The sequence below is a fragment of the Saccoglossus kowalevskii genome, chromosome 19 (genome assembly GCF_978046115.1).
Source record: "Saccoglossus kowalevskii chromosome 19, keSacKowa6.1, whole genome shotgun sequence".
Lineage (NCBI taxonomy): Eukaryota > Metazoa > Hemichordata > Enteropneusta > Harrimaniidae > Saccoglossus > Saccoglossus kowalevskii.
Window position 1 is genome coordinate 32,259,411 of NC_140659.1, and position 12,447 is coordinate 32,271,857.

General features: G+C 38.3%; 1 protein-coding gene and 1 non-coding gene across 2 annotated transcripts in view; both read left to right on the forward strand.

Moving 5' to 3' along the window:
* The first annotated feature begins 1,258 nt into the window (after positions 1-1,258).
* Positions 1,259-12,447, forward strand: part of LOC102802655 (uncharacterized) — a 37,708-nt gene continuing 26,519 nt past the window's right edge. Inside the window, exons 1-7 of the mRNA XM_006814958.3 lie at positions 1,259-1,370; positions 5,239-5,387; positions 5,821-5,943; positions 6,164-6,359; positions 7,842-8,047; positions 8,912-9,166; positions 9,538-9,675. Coding sequence (XP_006815021.2) covers positions 1,328-1,370; positions 5,239-5,387; positions 5,821-5,943; positions 6,164-6,359; positions 7,842-8,047; positions 8,912-9,166; positions 9,538-9,675 — 1,110 coding nt within the window. The 5' untranslated portion in view covers positions 1,259-1,327. The remainder of the gene's footprint in view (positions 1,371-5,238; positions 5,388-5,820; positions 5,944-6,163; positions 6,360-7,841; positions 8,048-8,911; positions 9,167-9,537; positions 9,676-12,447) is intronic.
* On the forward strand, positions 9,792-9,882 carry Mir4831 (microRNA mir-4831). The gene is given in 1 exon segment (NR_038794.1): positions 9,792-9,882. It is a non-coding gene; the product is annotated as a microRNA mir-4831 (primary transcript).

Genomic DNA, 12,447 nt, shown 5'->3' on the forward strand with positions numbered 1-12,447 from the left:
GGCTAAAACTTGATTATCGGGCTAAATTTGTAAAAACAACTTCACAGGAAATCATCAAATGACGTTAGGACGAATTGTCGAAGGTCAGACCCGCGTTTTCGAATTGTGTTTCCCATTTTCGTTGAAAAAATGCGCGTTACGTATCCGTTCTCTGAAAGTGTACCCTGGGGCATGGGTAATCCTAACATTCTGTGTTTTAGAGAGTCGGGACATATTTAATTGAATTACCGTTGATGGCGCTATAGTTATTTGGCTCTGAAAAAGTGAAGAATCTGATTTTTAGGTGTCTCTGAATATTAGACTCCTCATGACGATTTATAATGGCGGTCGTCAATTAAATAAAGATGTACACATACGTCACATTGGTCTCATATCGAGAACAACTCGGACTCCGATTTTCATTAGAATTACTAAATCTAAACCAAGGTTAGTTTTCGCCATAGAAACAATTACAATTGCGAAAAACCAAAGCAAGTGCGCCTCCAATATTTGTGTGCAAGTGATTTAAATCATACTCTTTTTAGAATCTCGAGATTTTTGTTTTCTTACTGCTCACATGCCATGTCAAAAGGTAATAATAATTAACTCCTGTCTTTTTCTTGCGCCTTGTCAAATGTTTAGAATTAACTCCTGTCTTCTTCTTGTGCCATGTCAAAAGTTTAGAATTAACTCCTGTCTTCTTCTTGTGCCTTGTCAAATGTTTAGAATTAACTCCTGTCTTCTTCTTGTGCCATGTCAAATGTTTAGAATTAACTCCTGTCTTCTTCTTGTGCCATGTCAAAAGTTTAGAATTAACTCCTGTCTTCTTCTTGTGCCATGTCAAAAGTTTAGAATTAACTCCTGTCTTCTTCTTGTGCCTTGTCAAATGTTTAGAATTAACTCCTGTCTTCTTCTTGTGCCATGTCAAATGTTTAGAATTAACTCCTGTCTTCTTCTTGTGCCATGTCAAATGTTTAGAATTAACTCCTGTCTTCTTCTTGTGCCATGTCAAATGTTTAGAATTAACTCCTGTCTTCTTCTTGTGCCTTGTCAAATGTTTATAATCAACTTCTGTCTTCTTCTTGTGCCTTGTCATATGTTTAGAATTAAATCCTGTCTTATTCTTGTGCCTTGTCAAATGTTTAGAATTAAATCCTGTCTTCTTCTTGTGCCTTGTCAAAAGTTTCAGTTGACTAGGGACTCACATAATCATTTGATGCATCTTTTTTGAGTGGATGTTTATCTAAGCTAGAGGGTCGGTACAAAAACTGATAAAATATTTACTAGTATTGTTCTTTCACACTTGTCCAAGGTTCAGTACTTGCCTGTCTCTCGCCTGACTGACACGATGAGGTGCAGCGCTGTATTTATGCTTCTATGCCTGGGTTTAGGTGAGTATATACACGTGTTCGCATGTTACAAGCACACAAACTAATGGTATTCGCTGCGATACACTCACTCAAAATAACTTCTTCATGTCCGTAGTTATAAAGCGTCAATATAACAGTCACAGTTGGGGTTTATATTCGAATGTGCTTACTTACTATATTTAACTATTAAATAAATCTCAACGCTTGAATATATCATCGCTGTGCAAGTTATTAAACGCTGGGTTGAGATTGCAAGACGGGAATTTATATATAATATTAATAATCAAGTCGCATGATGTAACTGCTGGCTGAATAGACCAAGAACACGTGATTCACACATTGACTCCTGACTCCGACTATTTAGTGGACGATTTTAACTTGTATATTTTTGTCGGTGTCGAAATATCTTCTTAACTTTTACCTTAGTTGAGCTTTTTTTCCTCGAAAGACCACCGGATTTGCGGATATACGAATATAGTATCATACAAATATTACGTATGTGTCCATGTGTTAGGGAGTCAGTGTTATTTGTCGTGTCTTTCAGCTTGATGAATGGCCGAATATATGATATGCATGGGCTTAGGGTAGTGGTAGGTTGTTGGCAAGATTTAAAACAATGAGTCATACCAGAGTTCAACGAACCTCACTTATCTGGGTACGACCTCGTCGGACGTTCCTATGACGATGTAGAGAAGTATCATCACGCGATATATTCTCACATTGTCTTTTCATAGTCGACAAAGGTCGCGATTAAGAGATAGAAATCGAACCATACATATTTAATAATTACGTGTTCTGACAATATATCCATTGACTTTGCATGTATGCTGGTCAGAGTACAGTGTTTTTAAAAAATATCCTATCTTAGCATCCGACGTGGCATAGCTGGGCATGTTTTCATATCGTATCCATTTGAGTACGCCATCTTTATTTTGTCCAGGGGTTTAAACTATGCGGCTCACAATAACAAGTACACTTGTGTAATAACAAATGTGAGTCTCTGAACGAAATTACAAACTTTAACAACTAAGAAATATCAATGTGTAAGCTCGATCATATATACAGCCACGGAGTCATGTACAATCAACAAGCTTTAAATAGCTCCACAGTTCAATCAAAGTCTGGTTTGATCAAGATTGATTCAAGATTAAAAAAAAAAAAAAAAACAGTGCGTCATCACTAATATTTTCAGATACTAGGTACAGTGTGTTCATGGAATGTGAATAATACATGAACCTTGGTAAAAAAACAAAAACATTAATACTTGATATTAATACCATAACGATTCATATGTTAGTTATGTATATGGAAGCAATAAACATGTAACAAGTTGCAGCAAACTCAAAAAGAGTCCAGCGGCGTTAATGTGACATATTTTACGGTGGGTTGGGCAATTCCAATGCTTTTTTGTGAAATTGTCAGAAATTCGGAATGAAATCGGAAAATACAGGTGAAAATATGAGAAATTCGAAAAACAGTGAATGGCCCTAACAAGCCACTGTATTTAAGACACATAAACACAAGTATGTCTTATAACCAAACATAATCTTTTTAACAATCAAATCTTGACATAAGCCTTTTCGGAATGTTGCGATATTTGGACAAATTATCTATCAAATGTTTCTCAGCAATATAGACCCTGCCCATTGTTACTCCTATGGTTCTATCGAGTGTGACACAATTGCGCATGCTCACATACGCATGATATATTGTTTTCATTTGTCTTTGGTCAGGTTATAAAATATGATAAGGAAAACAATTCAAGAATCTGAATTTCATTTGTTCAGTTAAATTTAACACAAGTTGTATTGTGGTGTATATGAACATGTATAATCACGGGGGTGGTGCTACGTCGCAGAACCTTCAACGTTGCTAAGACACGTACCACTGTACCATGTATTTCTACCATGTCGAAGAGCCGGTGAAAACAGCTAAAGTAATCCTAAACAACCAAATGTATATATGTTGCACATGCAGGGGTAATCTTTCTACAACATTCAGAGGAGTCTCAACAACCATCTCAAAATACCGTTTTCTGAGAGTTTTCGGCATTTGTTTTCACCGTGATGGCTGCCAGGCGGTGAAAATGCCCGGATGTCCGCTCCCGAGAACAGAACACGTTTGAAAGCGCCACCAGAAAAAAATAATGAAGTTCGTTTGTTTTTACTTGGCAATTAACCAAGATAAATACATGGGATAAAGGTCCACCATACCCTCCGTGTGTAGTGCAAAGAATTTGTAGTCGCAAAAACACATTTCCATTACCCATTGAGATGGAGGATGGTACTGCTTTGGGATATTAACTCTCTAGGAAACTCTAATGTGACGATCCATTTTCATGGCGTGTAAACTGAATCGCTTAAAGGGCAGTAGTCGTCGCGCCGTGTCCTGTTCGATATGGGACTCATAGCGACGTATACAACGCGTGTAAAATACATTGTTTATTTACATGAAATTTGTTCCCCTCCCACGTGAGTAAAATCAGTCATGGTATACGTTACTTCTCACTCATTGAATAGAGTAAATAGTGTCTCATCGAAACCAATTTCCCACTGTCACAGTGTAAGGCCTGCTTATTAATCCCCGTTCGGACGCAGGCCGAGAACGGATTGACCTCTGTGCGTCCATGTGTTCGTGCGTGCGTGCATGCGTGTGTCCGTGTGTGAATGCGTCCGGACCTATATCTTAGACATGCCGGGACCAATTACATTCAAACTTCACACATACATCATACATAATATTATACATATACACACGTGTTTCAATCTTGTACATACATTTGACATTATGGGCTCCTGATGCACGTCATGGTATTTTTCAGATCAGATTCAAAATGACTGACTGGCGGCCTTTTTGTTTTAAAGAATGCGCTTCTAGGGCCATATCTCTGACATGTTTTGCCTGATTATGTTCAAATTTTATATATAATCCTTATATGGTATATAGATATATAGATGAATTCAAAATGGCCGATTTTGTTTTAATTAATGCTGTTCCGGAGCAATATCTCTCAATATGAACAAGTTCTAGTTTGACGATCAGATACAAGATGTTAATCATTATAAACAAAACTATATATCTTGAATTTGATAACTAACAGGGACTATGCCATGCATGGCTTGTTGATATTGAGAGGGACACCCACATAACTCTAACTGGACAGGGAGGGGGTGTTCTTTCACTGCTAGAATGGGGTAGACAAGACAATAATGAAACATAATAAATTCACTAAAATAGGGAATTGTCTAGGGAAGTGTGCATTTAAATAAACTCACAGTTCCAGAGTGTGAAAATTGATGACAGTCAATGGCCACTTGCAATATAACAACGAAGAAATTCTTGCTTGCAGAGGAACGCTGTTATTCTGGAGGGCAACACAGATAGCAGGAGATCACAGTATCTCATCGCAACCACCTAGCAGCGAACAATTTCATACTCTCAAATTGCTTTAATTTGTTGAAACATTAAAACATAAATTCATTTAAATTACTTTCTGATTTAAAAACAACAACAAAAAACACGTGCTCTCGACAAAGTTTGAAATAATACTGTTCTTAATTGTAGACAAAGCGTAACTATATATGATAGTTCATGTTTTTCGAACGTTACTTTCATTGCACATTATATAAATAGTTTCTATTTAGAAACTATATAGACTATATATCACTTCCCCGCTATACGATGTTTACTATATCATTGCTGACTTTAATTTAAAGTCATATTTTTGTCATTTTCAACTTTCAATGCATAGGGTTTATTTTAATGGACATTACACGTTGTAAGGAATTGCGTTAATTTCTGCGTGCATTGGATGAAATACATTTAGAAAGGTAAGATGGGTAGATAAAGCCAAGCAATTGATCAAACGTTTTTGTATGTTTACACTCAGCTTCGGCTAGTCCCGTGAAAGTAGATCTAATCAAAGGCCCCGTTGTGGTACCGGGCAAGTCGTTAGAAGAACAACAGACGTTTCTGTGTGACACATGTCTTAAAGTAACGCACTTGATCTACGACCGAGTAGCGAGTAATCAAACTGAGGTGGGTGAAACAAACAAAAGCAAATATTATTTCTCAAATATGCAAATTACGTTGATGTTTTTTTTTTCGATACTCGTTCTTCAAATATCATATGAAACCTTTCTCCGAAAAAAGCTGCGTAATTTGTCAGCATTTACCACTAAGTTTTTAAAGTAAGGGTTTCTTGACCAACTCATTTTATATAATGAGGGTAAACAGAAACAAGCAATGGTAAATTTTGTATTGCAGTTGGTAAATTTACTCTATCATTCATACCAGAGATTTTCACTGATTCACTCTACAGTTTACGTGAAAATGGTCATCTTTAGATGTTTCTCACCAGAACACAGTTTGACCAAATATAACATTTTCTTCTTGTTGGTGTAACTATTGTCGGTGAGTGGTCGCCGGTACCATGTCAGACACCTCTACCAACGTATTGTTTTTTTCATAGGCCCTTATTCGCTTAATGTTGGAACGCGCCTGTGAGGTGACTCAAGTAAATAGAACTGCAGAGTGTAAACAATTTGTTGACCAGCACATCGATGAACTTTTTGCAATGATCAGAGCAGAACTGGTAATGTATCCATGCTATCATTATTGAATTCTTTACGTAATCGACCTGGTATTACCGTGTCCGATCAGTGCAGTATGGTCGTCTGCGCACTGATTTGAAGGAAACCGATTGCCAAAAATTTACATTTTGGGAAATTGCAATTTGGTTCTTACTTTTTCTTTCGTTGCTATTTTATATTGAACTAATTGTGCCGTAATATGACTTCACCTTTCCTGCACAGAGCCCTGAGAGGATATGTACTCGTCTGGGTTTATGCACTGGGTACTTGTCGAAGAGAGATGAAGAACTGATGAAGTTAGATAACGAGATTGCTAAATTAGACCAACGATTTGAGAAGACCGTCAGTGATATTAAGAAATTCACTGAATATGTGGCCACCATAGAAATGATTGACGACGTCGGAGGTTTCGATTCAAGTAAGTGAATTATGTAGTCAAAATTGACTCAACTGAGATACCATATAAACTATATAATACCAAGTTTGTGCTCACAGATTACAAGTTTGTGCTCACAGATTACAAGTTTGTGCTCACAGATTACGGGTTTGTGCTCACAGATTAAACGTTTGTGCTCACAGATTACACGTTTGTGCTCACAGATCACAAGTTTGTGTTCACAGATTACACGTTTGTGCCCACAGATCACAAGTTTGTGGTCACAGATTACAAGTTTGTGCTCACAGATTACAAGTTTGTGTTCACAGATTACAAGTTTGTGCTCACAGATTACATGTTGTGGTCACAGATAACACGTTTGTGCTCACAGATTACACGTTTGTGCTCACAGATTACAAGTTTGTGTTCACAGATTACAAGTTTGTGTTCACAGATTACAAGTTTGCGTTCACAGATTACAAGTTTGTGCTCACAGATTTCAAGTTTGTGCTCAGATTACAAGTTTGTGCTCACAGATTACAAGTTTGTGCTCACAGATTACAAGTTTGTGCTCACAGATTACAAATTTGTGCTCACAGACTACAAGTTTGTGCTCACAGATTACAAGTTTGTGTTCACAGATTACAAGTTTGTGTTCACAGATTACAAGTTTGTGCTCACAGATTTCAAGTTTGTGCTCACAGATTACAAGTTTGTGCTCACAGATTACAAGTTTGTGCTCACAGATTACAAGTTTGTGCTCACAGATTACAAATTTGTGCTCACAGACTACAAGTTTGTGCTCACAGATTACAAGTTTGTGTTCACAGATTACAAGTTTGTGCTCACAGATTACAAATTTGTGATCACAGATTACAAGTTTGTGCTCACAGATAACAAGTTTGTGTTCACAGATTACAAGTTTATATTCACAGATTACAGGTTTGTGCTCACAGATTACAAGGTTTGTGCTCACAGATTACAAGTATGTGCTCACAGATTAAGTTCGGTTCTCGTGTGATCGTGAATACACGAGAACCATCGGAATTGCAGTGAAAGAAAGTATAAAGGAATGTAACGCCCTCAACTGTCTACATGCCACTTGACATTCTAGCTTGGCACATGTCAATGTGACCTGAGATCAAAGTACTACGGCCACAAAGAAACGATGACGTATCACCATTTCATTTTACAATTCATAGTTTTAGATTCGAACTTTGTTGTTTATATATCAATGTCAACGTCGTGTAGTACACGGGAGTGTCCAAACACAATACATGTATTTGCAAAATAATAATATACATGTAAATTAGAATGCATCGTATCGTATCGGTTCTCATGGACATGTCACGTGATTTGAGAGGAGGTACACAACATTCTTTAACAAATTGTGGTTATATACTAGTAGTAGAACATATTTTAAATACTTGAACCTTGAGAATTATATATACTAGTGTGCTTATGAACGCTAAATATTCAAATCAGTTTACTAATATGTATATATTTGTGTATATCGCCTTGCAGCTGTTGAATGTTTCATCTGCGATTCGGTAGTCGAAGCATCTGTGGAGATCTCATCTTACTCTGTTGACGACATTAGGCCCAGATACAAAGTGTATACTGATGTATTAGATGTATGTGAATTGCTGAAGGGATCTATGCGTGAAAAATGCTCATCTCTTGTCTACAGGTACATCGATGATATATTAGATGCTCTAGAACAAGGAGAGGTAAGGCGTGTCTTCATTGGTTGAACGTTACCACGTGTTAAATTTTCATACTAATAAAACTACGTATTAACAACCCTCCGCCGGACATTTGATTAACAAAATGTTTGCTCACGTACCTTGACAGTTTTGAATTTAGTTCATGAATCAGATGAGTAAGTGACGTCAGCAGGAGGAATATTTATGTATGGTATTATTTGAAAGATCTTTGTGCGTATTTTTTTCGTTCAAGTATGATTCCCATGCCACATCAGTGGTTATCCCACTATTCGAAGATAAGTTCAAATATCAATAAACCATATCAATATATATATCAACTAATGAGCAAAATTCTTTTACTTCAGACCTCAAACATTTTAAATTAAAATACAAATTAATCAGTTTCCCGTGTAAACGTATGACACGGTTTTTTCCTCAAATCTTCAAACCTATTAGCCCAATTCAAAATGACTTACATTTATGTTTTGAGCGCAAAGGTAAATTTACAGAAATCAGTGATTAAATTGTGTATGTTATTACACAAGTGTGCCATGATTGTTGAGCTAGTGTTTTTTTTTATATATCATCATGTATTCACAAAATACTTCATAACTTGGCATCCAATCTCAATGTTTGTACCCATCCAAATTCCGATTAAGTCCCTGTTTTGATTCGGCCATCAAAAAAATACACAAAAACCTGTTCAATTATAAGACCGCATAGTTGGTACATAGCGTGTGTTCCTAGGACAGAATAGGAAAGGAACATATGGAGAGACATAGCTTTCACATATGCATATTACCGATTCCGATTATGTGTGAACAAAGATAATAATTTATAAATACAGTATACGTAACTTTTGATCATATATTATTAAATTGATACCAGAAACCCAGCAGTATATGTCCAGGTATTGGGTCATGTGTTGACGACGCCATGTTGTATAAACCGTACTATTACCCCGAAATTCCGGAAGAAGGGCGTCATAAGAAGAACACGTTTTATAAGAACATAAAGGAAGATATCAGGGAATCCGAGAGACTGGTTAAAGATATCGGAGAACCCGAAAGACTGATTGAGAATATCCAGAAACAAATCAAGCCTTCGAAGATACCAGTAGACGAGCTCAATAAAGAAGCTATGGTAAGAATGATGCCAACAAAGTGTTGAAAGTCTTTTGCCACGAGTATGTAGATAACCATCTGTACCACGTTCATGAGTAACTGAATTCAGTCATACTTGCTTTGGCTCGTACGTCTCGCCACCATGCCGCAGTACCCTCACCCCATCCATACCCCTGTACATGCAGGTGACGGCGATCAAGTGTTCTGTTATTTGTTAAATCGACAATTAACCAAATTTTACTAATAATGCCTCGAGTATATAACTTGATTAAAATACAAGTCGTCAGTTTCGTATTTCAATTTTGTTTTAGTATTTACAAAATCAATAGAGTAAGTGACTCGAGAGCAAGTATCCGACACATCCAATATTTGATATATATTGTATTCCAGGGAGATGTTCCATGCACTATCTGTCAATGGGCGGTAACTGAAATCGACAATTGGATAAAGGAAAGCAAGACTGAGGATGAAATAAAGGCAGAACTTACCAGAGCATGCCAGTTATTACCAGCCGGAACCAAAGACCAGGTAAGAAAATCACATCAGTTCAATTTACAACTTAGGGAACATCGTTCAAACGTATGAGAAAATCAGAGATAGTCAGTACGAGTGGGGACTATGCGTTATTCAATGTTTTTGGAAAGCCTTTGCGTGTTCTAGGTGTCAGCAGAGTACATCTTGCTGTAAATGAGAAGTTAATGTATTTCGGCAAATTGTACTCTCGCTAACAACTGGATACCATGTCACACATACTCTCCCTGACAACTGGATACCATGTCACACATACTCTAGCCTAACAACTGGATACCATGTCACACATACTCTACCCTAACAACTGGATACCATGTCACACATACTCTACCCTAACAACTGGATACCATGTCACACATACTCTTCGCTAACAACTGGATACCATGTCACACATACTCTACCCTAACAACTGGATACCATGTCACACATACTCTACCCTAACAACTGGATACCATGTCACACATACTCTACCCTAACAACTGGATACCATGTCACACATACTCTACCCTAACAACTGGCTACCATGTCACACATACTCTACCCTATCAACTGGATACCATGTCACACATACTCTACCCTACCCTATCAACTGGATACCATGTCACACATACTCTACCCTACCCTATCAACTGGATACCATGTCACACATACTCTACCCTACCCTATCAACTGATACCATGTCACACATACTCTACCCTACCCTATCAACTGGATACCATGTCACACATACTCTACCCTACCCTATCAACTGCATACCATGTCACACATACTCTACCCTACCCTATCAACTGGATACCATGTCACACATACTCTACCCTACCCTATCAACTGGATACCATGTCACACATACTCTACCCTACCCTATCAACTGGATACCATGTCACACATACTCTACCCTACCAACTGGATACCATGTCACACATACTCTACCCTACCCTATCAACTGGATACCATGTCACACATACTCTACCCTACCCTATCAACTGGATACCTTGTCACACATACTCTACCCTATCAACTGGATACCATGTCACACATACTCTACCCTATCAACTGGATACCATGTCAAACATACTCTACCCTATCAACTGGATACCATGTCACACATACTCTACCCTAACAACTGGATACCATGTCACACATACTCTACCCTAACAACTGGATACCATGTCACACATACTCTACCCTAACAACTGGCTACCATGTCACACATACTCTACCCTATCAACTGGATACCATGTCACACATACTCTACCCTACCCTATCAACTGGATACCATGTCACACATACTCTACCCTAACAACTGGATACCATGTCACACATACTCTACCCTAACAACTGGATACCATGTCACACATACTCTACCCTAACAACTGGATACCATGTCACACATACTCTACCCTAACAACTGGATACCATGTCACACATACTCTACACTAACAACTGGCTACCATGTCACACATACTCTACCCTATCAACTGGATACCATGTCACACATACTCTACCCTACCCTATCAACTGGCTACCATGTCACACATACTCTACCCTATCAACTGGATACCATGTCACACATACTCTACCCTACCCAATCAACTGGATACCATGTCACACATACTCTACCCTAACAACTGGATACCATGTCACACATACTCTACCCTAACAACTGGATACCATGTCACACATACTCTACCCTAACAACTGGATACCATGTCACACATACTCTACCCTAACAACTGGATACCATGTCACACATACTCTACCCTAACAACTGGATACCATGTCACACATACTCTACCCTAACAACTGGATACTATGTCACACATACTCTACCCTAACAACTGGATACCATGTCACACATACTCTACCCTAACAACTGGATACCATGTCACACATACTCTACCCTAACAACTGGATACCATGTCACACATACTCTACCCTAACAACTGGATACCATGTCACACATACTCTACCCTAACAACTGGATACCATGTCACACATACTCTACCCTAACAACTGGATACCATGTCACACATACTCTACCCTAACAACTGGATACCATGTCACACATACTCTACCCTAACAACTGGATACCATGTCACACATACTCTACCCTAACAACTGGATACCATGTCACACATACTCTACCCTAACAACTGGATACCATGTCACACATACTCTCCCTAACGACTGGGTACCATGTCACACATACTCTTCCTAACAACTGGATACCATGTCACACACACTCTTCCTAACAACTGGATACCATGTCACACATACTCTCCCTAACAACTGGATACCATGTCACACATACTCTCCCTAACAACTGGATACCATGTCACACATACTCTCCCTAACAACTGGATACCATGTCACACATACTCTCCCTAACAACTGGATACCATGTCACACATACTCTCCCTAACGACTGGGTACCATGTCACACATACTCTTCCTAACAACTGGATACCATGTCACACACACTCTTCCTAACAACTGGATACCATGTCACACATACTCTCCCTAACAACTGGATACCATGTCACACATACTCTCCCTAACAACTGGATACCATGTCACACATACTCTCCCTAACAACTGGATACCATGTCACACATACTCTCCCTAACAACTGGATACCATGTCACACATACTCTCCCTAACAACTGGATAACATGTCACACATACTCTCACCGCTAACGACTGGATACTATGTCACACATACTCTCACTGCTAATGACTGGATACCATGTCACACATACTCTCACCGCC